This window comes from Petromyzon marinus, chromosome 1 (genome assembly GCF_048934315.1).
Source record: "Petromyzon marinus isolate PM22_M1 ecotype Great Lakes invasive population chromosome 1, UKy_Petmar_22M1.pri1.0, whole genome shotgun sequence".
NCBI lineage: Eukaryota > Metazoa > Chordata > Hyperoartia > Petromyzontiformes > Petromyzontidae > Petromyzon > Petromyzon marinus.
Window position 1 is genome coordinate 2,859,068 of NC_133667.1, and position 19,899 is coordinate 2,878,966.

The window sequence follows — 19,899 nt, forward strand, 5'->3', positions numbered from 1 at the left end:
ATCGATGGGAACGAGGGGGAGGCACTCACATGAAGCAAAGTCGAACCTTGGTTGTGTTTGTCAGTCTGTTACATGTGCAACTGTGTAAGACTAATGAGGTGGGCGTCATGTAAAATGGCAAACCCTGCCATTGTATAACGTACGTGTGAAAGGGCGCTGGTGAGGAATAAGAACCTACCATATTCTTGGTTCTTTCGGTAAAGTCACGTAGAAGGGAAATAATACAATAATAAAAAATATATTGAAAAAAATATGAATCCCTGCAGTCACGAAAGCTTTAAATAAAAAAGGAACCTACCACTATAAATATTTTTTTGAGATACACTCTGTATGCATATGGGTGATGAGGGGATGATACAACTAAACACCCCTGCATTCTAAAAATGCCATTCTCTCTGTTTGATATATTCTCGTAAGACCCGTGTTAAATGGTGTCACTTCTCCATGAAGAGTGTTGTTGTTGTTACACCTTTGGTTATTGGAATGTTATTTGATTATTTTGGTTCCTGGATATTGTTGGAGGTTGGGTAATTAAACTTTCTCGAAACTTTACAACCTGCATATGTGTGACATGTAGTCATTCTGGTTGTGATATATTTTTTTCTGGGGTTTATTTGCATTGGACATGCAACTTGTCGTTTTAGTTTATATCCTCTCAATGTTCCGATCCTGGTGTGTCCCGCATGATAAAAATCTCTTCCTCGGGAAGGATTTGAAATCGTCATGGAAAATATGAAGTACAACTGGAGAAAGAATTGTCTAGTTATCTTGAACAAAAATGCTGTATTTATTATATTCGCAAAAGTACCTATGGATTGTTAAATAAATTGAAATCCTGTCACCATGATTAATGTGTCAAATAACATGCATTAAGGAAGAATTCAAATGCAATGGGTGTATGGCTGTATAATCGTACAGAATACGTTTTAGCCAAAATATTATTCCCGTTCATATTTTTCGACATTTATGAATTAGTACATTCTGAATTATGTTTTGTGGGATCCGGTGGGGTGAAGCATGCTACAGGGATTTATCAATGGGAATTAGATGGATAGTGAAACAGTGAGGCTCTGCAACCATGCCAGAGACAGGGTTCATATCAAGGCTTTCTGCAGGAAACCTAAGCATTACCCAACTTTAGAATTGGCTACATTCTGTGGTTGAAACATGGGTTCCTCTTATGTTGGCTTGTGAAGTAGAAAGATTCGATTTCTGGATGCATTCAGTAGTCCACAAGTGGCATAAAATCAACACTTTAAAACTATAATACAATATTTAAGAGGCCTTGCAATTCTAAGCATAGTGGGCATAGTTAAGCTAGGTGGGGACATTACTGGGTGTTGTTGGGTCTTAGGAGAGACGTGACACGTGGGAACTTGTCAGTTCAGTGGTGCTGGGCATGAGACCCTGATTCAAATAAGACACCCGAGAGGAAGAAAGAAATGGCGTTCGGCGTGTACAAAAATAGGGGAGAGACAATGAGGGGGAGCTAGTGGGGAGAAATAGGGAATAAGTTCTATAAAATAAGTCGTGAGTGCACGCATAACTCGTGAGAATGTTTAGTCATAACAGCAATGGTCTGTCTCCTTGGTTCTTTCGGTAAAGTCACGTAGAATGGAAATAAAATAATAAAAATAAAACAATAAAATAAAATTCTCACGACGTTTTGGCCACAACACAAGTAGCCTTCTTCAGGTGAAGGAACAGAACTGTCGGGACGACAGAGCTTCAATGAACACTGCTAAGCTTCGCAGCATATTTTAAGCTGGGTGGGAGGAGCAGAGCGCCTTGACAAAGGAGTTTACATATCAACAGAAGAATTTAGCATTGAAATAGCTGTGTTAAAGTGTTGGATTAGCAGGGTGTTAAAGTCAGAAATTAGCATGTAACTGGGAGATTAGCATGATGTTAATGTGAGGGATTAGCATGTAACTGGTCACGGAAGTAGCTATGTTAAAGTCAGAGTTTATATATCAACAGAGGCATTCAGTATATTGACGCTAAAGAACTGCAACTACCCAACTATCATACAATAAGCCAATGTGAAAGAACTAAGTATAAACTACATCAATATAATAAATGTACTCAATATATTCTTCAGTAAGTTGAGCTATTAACATAAAGTAACTGGGTATACACTACACTATATAATGAATACCATATAGTAAACTGATAAAAAATATATAAACGACATCAATGTTATCAATAAACTCATTATACTCTCCAATCAGTTGAGCTACTAACAATAAGTCGTTATACATTACAATTCTACGTCGAAAAAAAGTGGTGTTTTTTTCTTTTCAACGTTAGCACCACGGAAAGCACGAGCTTTGTTCAGACGGACGAGTCCATCTATGCTCGGAACGGAGGAGGGGGGAGAAACAGCCATGATGCGCTGCTCTGTCCAGTGTTGCGTTACAACTATGTTATAAACTAGACTACTATACATTACAATGTTATACCTTCCAATCTAAACTACATTGTATAATATCATATACACAGCCCAATGTAAGCTCTACCATTATGCATTATATTGATATGTCTCCAACTAAACTTTTTTCTACATTACACGACTATACACCATAATATACACTGCCATAGACAAACCCCACCCTTGAATAATACAATGCGTTACTATACACTACCCTATACTTTAGACTATAAAATATTAGACTTGTAATATTACACTATGTATTATTCTACCAACCCTACTGTATACCACACTGCTGTATATTCACTATACAATTAGGATACTATATATTGCCTTATGAATTATGTTAAACATTACACTGTTATACTATTTATTATTATACAACATGCTATAAACCATACCATTGACCGTCGTGTGAAAGGTATTAAGAGGCAGTGCCAGCGAATGGACTGCGGTTTGAAAGTCACCGTAAAATACAATCAATGAAGAACCAAAATGGTTTATAACGTCTTTCCAATGGTTACTAAGCCAGAATCCATCTTTTTGGTTGAAATTGTCTCTGTGATTGTATATGTGGATGGCCTCATGAACGAATCTCTCATGGTAGCCGGATGGCTTGCAGAAAACCTCCGTCTTGGAGAAGTCAATGTCATGTGAGCCCACTGAATTATAACAGTGATCTGCCACAGCTGAGGTGTTTGCCCTACAATGTTTCAAGTCTGCTTTATGTTCACGGATGCGGTCCGAGACATGTCGTTTGGTTTCTCCAATGTAGCTGCTATCACAGAGGCAACTTAGTTTGTAGACGCCCGGGTACTGTATGTCTGGAACCACATCTTTTACAGACGAAACCAGATCACGGATTTTATGTAATGTGTTGAATCGGACCTGGATCTTGTGTTTATTCAGGATTTTGGAGATCTTTTTTGTGACCCCCGCAATGTAGGGTAAGGTGGTGGTTTTGAATGGCTCAAGAGGATCCTATTTCATGCAGTCACGAAAGCTTTAATACTTTATCAAGAGGATCCTTCTTCATGGCTGGAGTGATGGCTTTGCGGATTGTGTAGTCGGAGTAACCATTATCCTTGAGAGCTTGGTGTACGTGCTTGAGTTCACTGGCAATGTGTTCCTGGTCGGAAATGCATTAGGCTCTATGGTATAGAGTCTTGATGAGGGAATTCTTCTGGGATGGATGGTGGTGGGAATCCGGTTTTAAGTAAGCATCTGTATGGGTAGCTTTCCTGTAGACAGAGTGGCTCATTGAACCATCAGGTCTCCTTTTAATTAGGACATCCAAAAAGGGTAGCTTGCCATCTTTTTCGACTTCCATGGTAAATCTGATGGCTGGGTGTATGGAATTGATGTGGTCGAGGAATTGGTCTAGAGCAGGCCGGCCATGTGGCCAGATGACAAAAGTGTCATCCACGTACCTCTTCCATAAGGTCGGGCATAGAGTGGCAGTCTGGATGGCGTTAGTCTAAAATTTCTCCATGAAAACGTTGGCTACAACCGGAGATAGGGGGGGAGTCCATTGGGGTGCCCTCAGTTTGTTTGTAGAAAGTTCTATTCCAGGTGAAGTATGTGTTGGTTAAGCAGTGTCTCACCAGGGGGGGTACATCAGTATGCAGTCCTTGATGAACCAAGTCTTCAATGATTGCGATGGTGTCAGGTACAGGAACTTTGGTGAATAAGGAAACCCCATCAAAGCTGACAAGCAGGTCGTCTGGGGACACGGAAATACCCTTGATTGTCGATACCAGGTGAGTAGAGTTTTGTAGCGCAGAGGTGGTTTTTCCAGTAAAAGGCCGCAGGATTTCAGACAGAAAACGAGCCAGTTTATAGGTGGGGGAGTTGATAATAGAGACGATTGGACGAAGGGGTGAATCTTCTTTAAGTATCTTTGGAAGGCCATATAATCTTGGTGGCCTGGCCGCAGAAGGTTTCAACGAGAACTGTTTGGTTTGATCAATTAATGCTGTTGAATCAGAAATGATTTTGTTGGTTTTAGTAACGAGGCTGTTAGTGGGGTCTCTTCTTATTTTTGTATAGCTGCCATCGTTGAATAGTTCCTGAATTTTGTTGTTATATTCTATTTTGTCCATGATGACAGTGGCATTGCCCTTGTCGGGTGAGAGGATGACAATGTCATCTCTCTTTTTTAATTGAGATAATTCAAAGCGCTCATTTTGCTGATGTTGCTAGCTGGCATCTTAGCGTTTTTGAGGGTTGCAGCGATTTCAGATCTTGCTACATCTGCAGCGATGTGACCCAGGCCCTTGAGTGCCACCTCGACATGGGCAATGATATCATTAACTGGAATGTGTCTAGGTGTGACTGCAAAGTTTAGCCCTTTAGCTAAAACGGCTTTCAGACCATGAGAAATAGAACTGTTACTTCGATTAATTACGACTTTGTTAACGTCTAGCTTTTCGGTGTGTGAGTCCGATTTTTTGTTGGAGAGGCGGTTGAATTTGAAAATCAGTTACTTTATGTTAATAGCTCAACTTACTGAAGAATATATTGAGTACATTTATTATATTGATGTAGTTTATACTTAGTTCTTTCACATCGGCTTATTGTATGATAGTTGGGTAGTTGCAGTTCTTTAGCGTCAATATACTGAATGCCTCTGTTGATATGTAAACTCTAACTTTAACATAGCTACTTTCGTGACCAGTTACATGCTAATCCCTCACATTAACATCATGCTAATCTCCCAGTTACATGCTAATTTCTGACTTTAACACCCTGCTAATCCAACACTTTAACACAGCTATTTCAATGCTAAATTCTTCTGTTGATATGTAAACTCCTTTGTCAAGGCGCTCTGCTCCTCCCACCCAGCTTAAAAGACGCTGCGAAGCTTAGCAGTGTTCATTGAAGCGCTGTGGTCCCGACAGTTCTGTTCCTTCACCTGAAGAAGGCTACTTATGTTGTGGCTGAAACGTCATGAGAATTTTATTTTATTATGTTTTATTTTTATTATTTTATTTCCATTCTTCGTGACTTTACCGAAAGAACCCAGAAGATGAATCCCTGCAGTCATGAAAGCTTTAAATAGCAATGGTCTGGTTTTGTTTGCTTGATTGTTCATACACTACTTATAAGATGTGGTAGAACAACTGACAGCCAGCCATTCAAGAGTTTATTTAGGATATAATAATGATAGAATTACGCTGATGAGCTCAAGGTTCTATCATTTATTTGATGTCACTGAATTTACAATCGGACATTTAAATGTCAACACAGACTTTGCTATGAGGGTAAGGCGCTGGTGAATGGAAGGAATATGGAGTCCTGGAGTAATAAGGTGTTAATAATTATTATTATCTTGTGCTTACTGGTACTTGCTTAGAAAATGTAATAAAGATAGCATAATGGACAGTGGCTTGGGAATAAAACTGTGAGGAGAAAAGTGAAGGGATTAGGGTTCCATCCCTAGAGAAGGTGTGGTTGTAGTTTCTTTAAGAGAGTGGCAGGTTTGTGAGGACGGAAAGTGTTTGGAATACATAATTAAGGATTTAGAGGAAAGATAAGTGAAAAGAGTGATATTTTGTCCGCTGTGATTGGTATTATTTTACAGCAGGAAGTGGAGTAATAAGGCAGTCTTTTTTTTCTGCAGTCACTTACATTGTTTTAAAATAGCAATGTTACAGAAAATAACAAATTATCTATTCTCTTAAGTCATCAGAAACGAAAATGTGAATTAATTGAACATTTTGAAGTTGTAAGTGCCGATGCAGCATACATTACACGCTTACCACTTTTTCCTGGGAGCAGTATTCCTTGAAGTACTGGGAGATGATTTCCGCGTAATTCATCAACACCTTGCTAATGGTCTGTAAAACACATTCAGAAATGTTCAGTGTGTTCCCAGCATTTAATACCGCCTAATAAGAAAAATACAAATAGCCCAGCAGTGTAAAACTGAAAAAATATATATTTTCACACAATTAAAAAAAATCATAGTTGAAAAGTCGAAATGTACTGCAGTTGCAATATAATTATAAGTACTCTTTGTTTTTTTTCGGTAAAGTCACGTAGGTAAAATAAAATAAATGAAAACTAAATCAAATCACCACGTTTCGGAGGCAACACAAGCTTCCGTCTTCAGGTGGAACAGACACAGCAAAATTCGCTGTATCCACAAATTAACAGCTCTGGAATACCCGAGATTATATACATGTTAAGGTGGGGGGGAGGAGCCAGGAAGGGACGTGGGTGGGGAGGGGAGGGCTAAGTTAAGCCGCCTTTTGTTATGCTGCATGGGGTTCGGGGGGAGCGGTGGTGCACTGCAAGAAAGCGAGTACAACACCCTTTTTTATGCTGCATGGGGTTCGGGGGGGAGGGCGATGGCGTGCTGCACGAGCGCAGGCACCATCCTGGTATAAACGGAAATGGCTGTACAATTATAACCCAGCTAACGTTTGACTTGGTTGATGACATATTTCCAAAATTTGCTCAATTTAAAACCATCCTCTCGGTTGAAGTTGTGTCTATGTTTGTATATTTGGATGGCTTCATGGACAAATCATTGGTAATAACCCTGTGTCTGTTCCACCTGAAGACGGAAGCTTGTGTTGCCTCTGAAACGTCGTGATTTAATTGAGTTGTTTTCTTTTATTTTAATTTACCTACGTGACTTTAACGAAAAAACCAAAGAGTATGAATCCTTGCAGTCACAAAAGCTTCAAATCTAGAAATAATTATAAGTGTCACATGATTCAAAACTAAAAGTGCATTTGCCAAATAAAGTTTAGATTTTTGCAGCAAAGCATTATAGTTATATTAAGAATATAGCACACATTACATTAGGAGGCTTTTCTTGTGGAGTTAACATAAGAGTTCATCGTGGTGGCAGAGTATTAAATACATTCCTTAAAGATACATTCACAAGAATTACATTTTTAAAATAGTTTTTTACACGGAAAATAACTTTTGTTATAGTTTAGAGACCACAGTGACTATAAGGCTGAGTGGCACAACAAGTCTACAATGTAACATTAATCTGTGTGGTTTGTGCCTACTCACATCACCATCACATACATTTGCCTTAAATATTTGACTTAAATATAGAAGGAACAATTTGGGACAAATATCGGAGGACAAGCGTTATTTTTTAGAACATAACTGCCAACTTGATTATCTTATTTTAAATACTATTTTGTGTTTGTTGAACTCTACGAGAAAAATCGAGACAAATGGGCAATTACTTAAGATGTGCCATTTTCAACGATGGAACAACAAAGTGTTTCGTGCTACAGGAATTACATTTCAGATACTTAGCGGAAATAAAAATGAAACATTTATTATGATTGCAATTTTTAAAATTATGTACGTTCTTCTCAGAGCCGGATTATCCTCGTAGCAAAAGTATCAAATGCTACGGGCCCCGCACTTTCAAGCGCCCCGCGCTAAATGCTTTCCGGCTATCAATTCCGGTTCAGTGATTCTGCACTTGCTCCATTACTATAGTACTATACCGCCTTCAACTTTTATGAACGACTGGGTGTTTAAGGTAAGCGATTTGTCGTATTATCTGGCTGTATAGCAAATAAAAAAAGACAATTACTTTACGATGCAAATTTAAAATTTGTGTTTGAATATTTACGTGTTTTTTATTTAGGGCCCCATAAAAAACATATGCTACAGGCCCCGCAACTAGCTTGATCTGGCACTGGTTCTTCTTGTATCCGGGGGGGTCCTCACACCCAATGTAAAATTTCCCCGCACATTCGTCGCTACGGCATTTTCTAGTTGGTTCAGCCTAATAGAAAACGTACTGTGCAACTCGTATTTTGCGCACGTGCCACCGTCGGAGTGGACTGTATCGCAAAATATCGTCGCAACCCTTCAACAATGAGTAGCAAGCGCAGTGCTAGTGACAGCGCAGGTGACAGTGCGTAGTACAAAAGGTGAACGTGCAACTGGTGTCGAGTGCCATTTGAATCTTCCTCCGACGAGCGTACGTACGATATGGTGATGATGTAGAAAGGAAAGCTAAGCATGCTTTAAGCATTCGAAGGTTAAAATTACATGCAAAGAAGTGTTATCATAGAGAACATTTATGATAGCTGGCGTTATTGATAGAGGATCTGCACAACAAGAGCACGCCCATGGAGGGTTTTACAGATTTCAGGCACGATGTAGTTTTAGGAATGGAAAAATACTGGGAGAGTCAGCCATGGCCAACGTAGATGCTGCAGAAGTTGGGTATGATCCTGTTTAATCCTCTCCCAACACCTCCAATCAAGCACATCTCATCCACTCCTCAAGGTAAGATCATACAAATTATAGTTAAGGTGAAACATTTACAAATGCTGTTTCCGATTCTGTGCTTTTTTACACTAAAACTTATTATCTGTTTCAGTCATTGCTTAACAATGTCGCAAATACGTTTTATATTTAAAAAAGGAAAACGTTTTAAAGTTTACAGGGCTGCTTTGAAATGCTCAGAAAAAAGTTTTTCAGTGAAGTGGTTGACAAGTATAAATGCTGTTTAAAGGTTCTTGAACTCAGAATTGGTTCTAAATGTGTACATTATGTGTTGTTAAGTATAGCACAGGTACTGTTCATGTACAGTACGTATTCTTGTTTGCTAGGTATGAAACACAATATTTCCCTAAGTTTACGGTTCCATATCCCTACCTTATTCCATTGATTCTTTTGGGTGAAATTGGCCCGCTTTGCATCGCATAGGCAATGTTTATGCTCTCATGGTCCCTACCCCCCCCCCAGTTCCCATTATTCTTATGGGGAAAAATTCTCCGTTATACATTGTTTCGTTATAAGTTACAACTTTCCCGTCCCTAACTCCGACATATATCGGGGACCCCCTGTACCATTAAAATCCACGTGTCATTTTGTTTGAATGTCATTAAAAGTAGATGCAGAATGTATTGAATCATTGACATAGAGTACATTTTGAGAAAAAAACACTACACATCATGAAAACAGTAGACGGACGAATATCGAACCCTCAGCAACAGCCTTTGTAACCAGACAAAAATATGAGCTGCTTCCAGACGATAAACATTTTCCTCTTCACTACATTTGAGAACCAGCCTACCGCTTTACTGCGATAACTACATTTCATGACGTATTCTTGGTTCTTTCGGTAAAGTCACGTTGAAGGGAAACAATAAAATAATAATATATTAAAAAAGATATTTAAAAAATATATAAAACAATAAAAGTCATCACCTGATGATGACTGCTTGTGTTGCAGTCGAAACGTCATGAGAATTTTATTGTTTTATATTTGTATTATTCTATTGTTTCCCTTCAACGTGACTTTACCGAAAGAACCAAGAATATGAATCACTGCAGTCACGAAAGCTTTAAATCAAAATACATTTCATGACGTTGATTATCATAGTAAACTGTACCAATGCCTGAGATTAATAAAACCACTAGGGCACAATTTTTGGGAAACCATGAGCAGATAACTGCTGGCATAAATAGTGCCATCCCAAAACAAAAAAAACCGTGCCAGTGTACACACCGCTGCGAATGCTGCATACCAGCTAGAATGTAAACCTTCATGGTGTTGAAGGTGGGGAATAAGATGAGTGGTTTATTTACCTTGGCAAAACGCCTCATAAAGTGAGCAACAATCTCTGGATCAGGACACTCCAACTTCTTGATGATCTCGAAGCTTTGGTTGAGTTGTGTGAACACGTCCACAACTGAGCAGGAGAAGAGGGCGTGCTCAGATGTTTGCTGAAACTGAAAATCACATGGCAAGGGAAAATTAGGAATAACATTAATATTGTATATGCAATTTGATTAAAAAAATACACGTCAACTTCACATTTATCTAAGAAAATACAAAAATCTAATTTCAAAAGTTGAAGTGACAACTTTGAGACAATTGTTTAAACATATTTAAACCTTTTTACACTTCAAATTCGACTGGTGTGATTCTAAACGTATATATTTATAAAATTCCTTACCATTTCTATGGTTTTCGTAGCCTAAGTGCCAGTTCTTGCCTAATTCCCTTCCCTCCTTCAAGTATTTTTTGTTGGGGCTGGTTCATGGCTGAAATATTGTAGGAGAGGGGTTAATGTCTAGCCCTCCCTTGCCTGTGCTGTGTTCAGGAGTGTTAATCACCCATGTATGCATCATATTATGTGAATACTAAGCTTGTGCCTACACTCTGGAGTGGAACCAGATTGAATAAGATTTTTTTTTAAACGTGATTTGATAAAAAAAAATAATGTCCATAAAATTATATGCCTCTGGATAGCAAAGGTCCCAGGTTAGAACACACTGTGGAGCATCTTGTAATAAAATCATCAATAAAGTATTGCTATTGAAGAATGATAATGTACAAGTATTTTATTTGATTGTATTTAATACGTTAACATCTGAGCCTCAAATTTAAAGGAGTCTGAGAAATGGTTTATTAATCCTCAGAGGGGGCCCCATCTGGCAGTTTGCCCCAGGCCACTAGAAAACCTTTCTAGGCATTTCTCTCCACATGTTTCTGTATAATCGTATTCAAGGTTTAATGTGTTGCTCTCTGTGTGTCTCTATGCCTCTCTCTATGTGCAATATGTCTCTCTCCGTGTCTCTCATTGTGTTTTCATGTTTCTGCATACATATATCTTCTCTCTGTCTTCATGGTTCTCTCTGTAATGTGTTTGTGTGTTTTGCTCAGTGACTCCATATCTACAAAGGCCAAGTAGCCTGGGGATTGCAATTATAACCCTGTTGTGTCTCTGGGTGTCTCTCTCAATTCTCTCTCTCTGCATTTTTAATACATGTATTTTCGTGTCTCTGTGTATATGCGTTCGTGTGTGTTTCTCTGTGTTATCCCTGTCCAGATATGTCTATTTGCACATCTCTCTGCGGTAATATATTTCTGTGCATATCTATGTGCCTATGTCATCTCTGTATCTCTCCGATTCTATGTGTTTGTATATATGTATACCTTTATTTGTGTCTCTCTGTCTTTTGCTGAGTTTATACAGGACCATGTGCAGCCCAGGGGCCGTACTTGCAAACTCCTGCTGTGTCTCCCTGTCTCTATGTCTGGGTATATATGTGTTGCTCTCTCCCCATCTCCAGGTATCTCTCCATGCTTCTAATTCGCTCCATATCTCTTTCTGTGTCTACATGCCACTGTGTAGTTCTCTGTCTCTCCATACCATGTCTTCCTCTGCATCTCTTAAGTATTCACCTCCAATTAACGTGGTTGGCTACGTACGGCGCGAAATATGTTCATACATATGTAGTGGAGTAGGAAGGTGTGCTGGGGAAACTGCGCGATTGTATTGATCACACGGACAGTGTGGGGTTATTTGGGGGTTAGCCTATGGAAGGCGTAAACAGCGTGGGTCGCCTTAGGACAGGCACCACGTGCAGAAGCTGAAAAGTGACGTCATCGGTTGGGCCAATTAAGGTAGACGAGAAGTAACGGCGGTGATTGGCTGGGACTGTTGCCGGGGCTGGAGAGGCGCCGGGATGGCTGAGAGGAGACAGGTGGTGGATCACGCGTTGTGTGCGGAGGCACGCGGGCCAATTAATTAGCAATAATGTGAAGGGGGATAAATTGGGAGGAGAAGCAGAGAGTTGGGGAGTCGGAGCTGAAGAGGATTGGGAGTTGGAACGCAGGACTGTGTGTAGAGTTAGCGGAGCTGAAGAAGACGGAACAGTTGGCAGTGGAGTGAGCATAGAGTTAGCGGAGCTGAAGAAGACGGAACAGTTGGCAGTGGAGTGAGCGTAGAGTTAGGGGAGCTGAAGAAGACGGAACAGTTGGCAGTGGAGTGAGCATAGAGTTAGCGGAGCTGATGAAGACGGAACAGTTGGCAGTGGAGTGAGCGTAGAGTTAGCGGAGCTGATGAAGACGGAACAGTTAGCAGTGGAGTGAGCGTAGAGTTAGCGGAGCTGAAGAAGACGGAGCAGTTAGCAGTGGAGTGAGCGTAGAGTTAGCGGAGCTGAAGAAGACGGAACAGTTAGCAGTGGAGTGAGCGTAGAGTTGGCGGAGCTGAAGAAGACGGAGCAGTTAGCAGTGGAGAGAGCGTAGTAATAGAGGAGCTGGAGACGAGGTGTGCGGGGACAGAGAAGTGAGATTGGGTTTCGCTGTGTGCGACGACGCTGTATAGCGGAGGAGCTGAGGAGGATAGCCAGCAGTGGAGAGAGCGTAGGAATAGAGTTGAAGACGTGTGTGTGCGCGGAGCAAAGCGACGTGATACTGGGAACCAAGGTGGTGAGCGAGACGGGCGAAGCACGGCGAGCGAGCCGCGGTGTCCAGGATACGGTGGAGTGTGGCGAACGTGTTAAACGATGAAAATAAAGAAGTGTCTTCTTTGGTTCTTTCGGTAAAGTCGCGTAGAATGAGAATAAAATAATAAATTGATAAAATAACACGCTAATATTCTCACGACGTTTCGGCCACAACACAAGCGGCCTTCATCAGGTGAAGGGACGAGACTGTCCCGAAACGTCGTGAGAATATTATTGTGTTATTTTATTTTATCAATTTATTATTTTATTCTCATTCTACGTGACTTTACCGAAAGAACCAAAGAAGATGAATCCTTGCAGTCACGAAAAGCTTTAAATCGAAAAATAAAGAAGCGGTTGAAGAATGACAAAAGTTGTTAGTGTAAAGTTTAACCACTATACACACATACATGCTCTCTGTGTATATTTGTGTCTCTCACTATGTTGCCATCTCTCGCTTCGTATTCCTGTACATCTCTTTTTCTCCACGTTTCTCTGCCGTTCAGTCTGCTCAATGCGTCGTCTAGCGAGGACCTTTTTACATGCACAGGATGTCGCCGTGAATTCCATGTGAAGAGGTTATGTGGGCATAACGTGTAGAGACTTGAGGGGTGGAAGAAATCAAGTCACACGGCCCATGTCAACTTGAGTACTGCGGTGAAGAGGCTCATGTCGACATGGGTGCTAAATACTGTACTGGATGTATATGAAAATATATAAAGCCTACAATATATAAAATACAAAAGAACACGAGATATATCAAATTATGATAAACACCGCATGTATAACACATGCAGAATATAACTGTACACTTTATACAATAAATATACTGTATTTATAATAAATAATGTGCAGTATAAATTCCAGTATAGTATGTATATTCTGTAAATATAATCCAGTATATAGTCTGTGCTGTGTATATTGTTTAAACTACATCTGCAGTGTGTAAAGAAGACTACACTGATAGGTAAAGTCACAAGGTAATGGACAAATTAAGAATGTAATGCATGTGCATTTGTCTTTGTGCGAGTTCTGCATTGTTTCAGATGTATCATTCCAAATCAGTCGAGCAGCATTATCTTTTCATCAGCTGCGAGACGCTGTATGAAAGCTACCTGGTCTTCATTCCATACGAAGCTCTGGGTCTTCTAGGCCACAGTTACTGTATGCCCTTTCTCCATGCTTGCAAAATGCGGACCCCTTTAAAAGGAACATTTTCTCTGGCTTGAAGCATTCATGCTAGCCTGCCTACAATCCATCGTGGGTATAACCAGACTGGATTGCGTGAGTAGGTCACAGATCCCTGAAGTATCTCTACAAAGTCTCATCAGTGAGATGCCCTGGTGGCGAGGCTTCTTTGGCTGGGTCATGTAGCCCTCATGCCCAGCCACATGTCCAAGACGCTTCTGTTTGGCCAGACAGAGGGAGCTAAACTTGTGCAGCACAGGCTAGAGAAAAGGTGGGCTGAGAAGGATGTGTAAGCTGACTGGACTTTCCAATTACTATTACCAGCGATGTCAAGATTGGCTTCTGAGGAGTCTCGTGAAGGATGCTACTGGGCAGTTACGAGGCAGATGCCCTCCAACAAATAACAAAGGGCGGAGGAGCGACACTCGCAACAACGAGAGGAGTGCCAGGCAGTTAATATACAGCAAGCTGGCACAGTTTGTGAATCTGCCAGTCATCTCATTCAACCCATAGCACCTGGGCCTGTGCCGTGGCCTCCTGGTAGCGAGCCTTTGACACTCACGTGACGATTACAAGTGCATCTAGCCTGGCACAAGCGCTGTGGTGATATCACTGTCACTTAGTGCCTGTTGTAAGGCATGGTGCACACGCTGTGATAACTCGGCAATGCGCCGTAAGCTCACATAAACTCGGGGTCGCCTCGCCCGGTACACCAACATGAACGTGCTGTTGGGTCTGGTGTCATCACTGTCATAATGTGTGATGTGGATGGCATTGACACTAATGGGAAGCAAGGTGGGTGGTTCCATTCTTTCCTGCATTGTAACGCATGTGTAGTAGGCTTAACTATGTTGACATGATTTAAGTTGACACAACGAGTACATGTGAAAGGCTCATCGTTGAGGCAGCTCTAAGCCTGGGGGCTGCAAACAACTTTCCAGGAGATCAATACCAGGTCTCCTCCACCACCAAAACCATTGTACAAAGTTACGTAATTAATGTACTCAATGTGTTCCATTTTACATTTGGTAACTTGTAACGTATTCACTACCCTGAGGGTTGAATATAAAGGCTCTGATACAGGCTATGGAAAGCCCAACCAAGGAGTAGTCATGTAGTTCGTCTATTAGCTCTTTTATATTAAAACTCACGTGCATTAGCCCCTTTTCACTGGCCAGTTGTCACAGTGTTTACAACCACATATCCACTAAACTCTCGGCCCACTCATACTATTTCAAAAACTTTATTTTTTTCCTGCGTAAATATATGTGCAGTGCTAAACAATGCTGTGGCTATTGCATGTACATTTTTGGTTTATTGATAGCACGTGAATATGTTATAGTGAAGGGTATGGTATGCGATCAACTGGATTGGTTCAATAACGTTAAACTGTATTGCAGAAGACAAGCAAGAAATAGGGTGCATAATAGTTGCACCATTCAACTTCCGCTTTAGTCATATTGTGGAGTTTTAGTAATCCTTTGAACTTGTGGTTTACTTTTTGCAGCTAATACATATTTTTTTTACAATTAAAGATATTTTATTAACCACAGACTATAGACATACTAAGTGTGAGCGAGAGGGGGCATTGGTAGGAATGTTACTGAGGATGTGTGGAAATGACGGAAGGCATGGCAGTGAGTGGAGTTCAGAGATAAGGGACAGCAAAGGGACAATGCGAGAATGGGAAAAGGTTCTCTGTACGTGCTAATCACAAAAAAACTAAAGTCCATCCCACACCTATAGCATTGGCTACGTGGAGCTAATTGTGCTTTAATCCAGTAATCGCGGACAAATGTTGCTGTTATTGGGTGTCATCAACAAGTGGCTTAAAATATATGTTAAAGAGTCCCATGGATTTAGGGGCTTTGTCCAACCATGTTTTTTGTTTCAGAAATGTATAAAATCAGTGAATTGATAAAATAATAAATAACAAAATAGATTAACAAATATATTTTACAACAATGGGACTGGAAAAATTACGGCATAATCATAAATCGAATAAGTATTCACCATCTCAGAGTCAATGATGCCAGTTATAAGAACCAATTAAATAAACAAGGAATGATTCAAGAAAGAAGGCGGTGAAATTGGACTGAAAAAAATAAACGTTAAACGAGTCACGTACAATAATAAATCGGGGAAACAATTTAAAACAACACAGCAGTAGAATTTATAATAGCTAGAGCAATAATTGACATTGGATTGGCATCAATATAATAAGAACAAAAGCAGGATAGAATTGTTTGGGAAAACTGAAATTAATCATGAATGACAGCAAACCATTGAGCCTGAACAGGATGTTTTGTTGTAATAACTGAATATCCGCCACCTATTAAATATAGATCAGATACTTGGACAAATGTAATTACAATTCAATAAAAGTTGACAATTGGGCACAAAATCATGGGTAAAAACACGAAAATATTAAAAGGAACACAGGATTAAAATAACAAACACAAGTCACGGTCACAATGTTGAATGTTGAACAAATTAAGTGGGCTTGAGCAGGGCACATGACTTATGGATAATGGATGAGACTGGTGATAGAATGAATGATAGTGAAAGAATGAATGATAGTGTGTTTATAAGAGCACGGCCATCACATGAATGTAGTAATGAGATCAGTTCACGTGTAGGAGTGAGGTGGATTGTAGCACCGCAGGAAAGTGAAGGACGGTGAAAGCAAGAGGTATTCGTCCAACTGAGGATAGACAACGGCTGATGGTGATATTGATAAACTTAATACTTTATAATCTCAAACCAAGCAGAGAGGTTAAGATTTTCACTTAGAGTTAATATATAAATTTCGAGGTGATAGGTATTATTTAAGATGTATATATAGTTTGATTGCCCTGAACTATATACGTATTATTTTTCTTGGAAAATATATATGGATTCGCTTACCCCATCCTTCTTGTCTCGGTCCAGAGCGCCTCGCAGAAATTCCAATGAGACCTCTTCATTTTCATCCAACCACTGCAGTACGAATGGCTCAAACCATCTACAACATCGACACACAGCACCACGTGACATTTAACAATCTAAATTATATTCCACACATGATAGACTGAACAATAGTCTAAAACAAAGGGCTTTGGAAGAAACGAGCATTCATCGTATATTGGTCAATCAATAACCTTCATGAAAATCTGAGATCCCACACAAAGGGAAACACTTGTTTTCACACGCAAACTATTTCTGTCTAAGAGTTTATTTTTGCCAGCAGGATTTCGTTTTCCACATAAGTGGCGTGTGTCTGCCGTGGAGAAAACACATGATTCAGCCTGGGTTTCCATGCTGCTTTCCACCCAGTAGAGAAAACTATTTTTTGCCGTGCAACACTTTTATAACAAAGGCTGAACTATATCCATCCAATTGTACACACCCAACACTCCCATGAGAGTACAACTTTTTTTTTCTTCGTATGGAAGTTTCTGTGCTATGGTTATGGGTCCTTGCGCTTCCTAGTGGTCTACTGTGATGTCCATGCTTCACCATGTGTTGTGGAAACTCTTAAGCAAATATACAGTGTACATTTTTTAAAGCTTAATCTCATCCGTTCACTTCATAAAGTAATCACAAGCACTTCGCTGTGAAACTGACAAAAAAGCAAAATGAATGTCACAAAGGTTGTGGCACAGTGGTTAGTGCACCATGATGAGTAACCTAACGACTGGAGTTCAATACCCCACTCATGGCTAACATCATGATTTCCGTATTAGTCCTGGCCCCCGCTTAGCCAACCTGCACTGACCAGCGTGATGAAGAACGATCAAACAACCCTCAACGACCAGTACGACATGGGGAGGCCTTCATCTAGGAATTGATTGGAAAAGGTTTCCAAATTTTTTTTATTTTCTTCATAATTTGTGGAGTGAACATGTCCAAAACGATTCTGTGCCGTTCGTGGATGTCACACCTTTTCCCCTTTGATGAATTGCACGCATGGCCTGTAATGCTCCCAAGACTTACAGAGGATCCAAGGGGCACCGCACTTTCATCTGATTGACGGAGGTTCTTAAGTTACCCTCAACAAATTAAAAGCATGATTTCTATATAAATGAAGACCATTGTGGGGGTAAAACATTTGGATGTTACCAGAACATCCATTGCACAGCAACAACAAAAAACATTAACAAATATCAAAACACATTGTTACGTAAACGATGATCATAAGAAAATAAGAATGAGATGAAAATCTAGATTTGAAATTTTCGTGACTGCAGGGATCCATGCTCTTTGGTTCTTTCGGTAAAGTCACGTAGGAATAAAAATTATTAAAATAAAATCACGTCGTTTCGGGGGCAACACAAGCATCCGTCATCAGGTGTGACAACCACAGCAATCAATTGCTGAAGTGGGCAAAAGGGGTGCTTGCTTGTGCTTTTCTTGCTGTGGTTGTCACACCTGATGACGGACGCTTGTGTTGCGCCCGAAACGTCGCGATTCAATTTAAATTTATTTTATTTTTATTCCTACGTGACTTTACCGAAAGAACCAAAGAAGAATGAGATAACAAATAATTATGATAACAGTTACAAAATGGTTCTGGTGACTGCCTATGCCAAAAGTCTGCCACCATCGATAACGATGGAACACTTCTCTGAATGAAAAACAGCACGATCTTGCAACTTGCCTATGTTATTTCGATACTCATTTCACATTCCAGTACAATTCACCGTCTGCACATGGTTCTGGCAGTTGGAGGCGACAGTGTACGGAGTGATGTGTTCTGCCGCGCCATTTGCGCGACTCATCTTCTTGTAAGGTCTTATTATTTATATTTGTATATGAGGTTTATGTTTAAATTATTTTCCCCGTGCATTGTCTTGAGATGCGTGTACTATTTAAATTCTGTATAAGTTAAATTCTAATGATGACGATAGGTATAACAATAACAATTATAACGCCGTGATGAAGGTGGGTGCTTTTGTTGCAAGTCATTGCCACCTTTAGCAATGATGAGAAACTTCTCCGTTCATAAAATGTACATTTTCTAGGAAAATGTCATTGTCCATTTTTGGTTGCATAAGTGGGGACACAGGTCATGAGACATGCACACGAATCACTGCACACGGCTTTATGATCAAATTATTCTGATTCAATTGTTTCCAAACCAGCAGCACTCAGCAGGACTCTCATGATTTGCAATGTGCCAGCAATTCTTGTGTTCATTTTGATGTGACCTATGTATTTAAATATGAACAAATAAAACGATTCAGAAATGTCAGCAACAGTAAAGCAAAAAGCAACCAATATATATGAAAATACTCCAACAGCTTTCACAACAGTAAGGCTGGCCATAGGTTAATGTACCCATGGACTGCCATATTGTGGTCAGCCTGAGCTGGTATGGCTATCTGATTACAGTTAACAATCACCTGACAAAAGAAACATTCAGTTTAACACGTAGGCTTTCGCGACCAATATTATTCATAATAAAGGTTTTTGGGTTAGATCGCGTTATTTATAAATGTGTCGTAACCCTCCACCACCCGACACGGCCAATCAACAAAAAAAGTGTCACGTTGACAAAAGACAATTAGTTCACTACTTTAGCCCACCGGTGTGTTTACTAACGTAGCATATATTCACAATAACACATTACAACTCATTACTAATCATAACCATTGACTGATTACCAATCGATTATATAATTACTGCACCTGAATGAGTTAAATGATGACATCACCCTGCTGCTCTATTTAAGACCGGGAGCAAGTGAGGGCTTTACCATTCTGGCGTAATTGCCCACTGATGCTGGATGTAATTACCAGCGAAACGTCGTATTCAAACTGTAAATGTTGTGGATTCACTCTTCAACACACCGGTGGGCTAAAGTAGTGAACTAATTGTCTTTTGTCAACGTGACACTTTTTTTGCTGATTGGCCGTGTCGGGTGGTGGAGGGTTACGACACATTTATAAATAACGCGATCTAACCCAAAAACCTTTATTATGAAAATAAACATTGCATTAAAAAAAATGGTTAAAATTTCATACAGAGCGATTGATGATGTAATGGCTATACTAAGTGCTGACTTG

The 19,899-nt window shown here is 40.0% G+C and overlaps 1 protein-coding gene across 9 annotated transcripts in view; it reads right to left on the reverse strand.

Annotated features, from left to right (window-relative positions):
- LOC116957007 (protein unc-13 homolog B-like) overlaps positions 1 to 19,899 on the reverse strand; it is a 262,505-nt gene that overhangs the window by 43,950 nt on the left and 198,656 nt on the right. For all 9 annotated transcript variants that reach the window (XM_076052098.1, XM_076052001.1, XM_076052076.1 and 6 more), the window contains 3 exons: positions 16,760 to 16,856; positions 10,016 to 10,159; positions 6,193 to 6,270 (listed from right to left, as the gene is read on the reverse strand). In XM_076052098.1, coding sequence (XP_075908213.1) covers positions 6,193 to 6,270; positions 10,016 to 10,159; positions 16,760 to 16,856 — 319 coding nt within the window. The remainder of the gene's footprint in view (positions 1 to 6,192; positions 6,271 to 10,015; positions 10,160 to 16,759; positions 16,857 to 19,899) is intronic.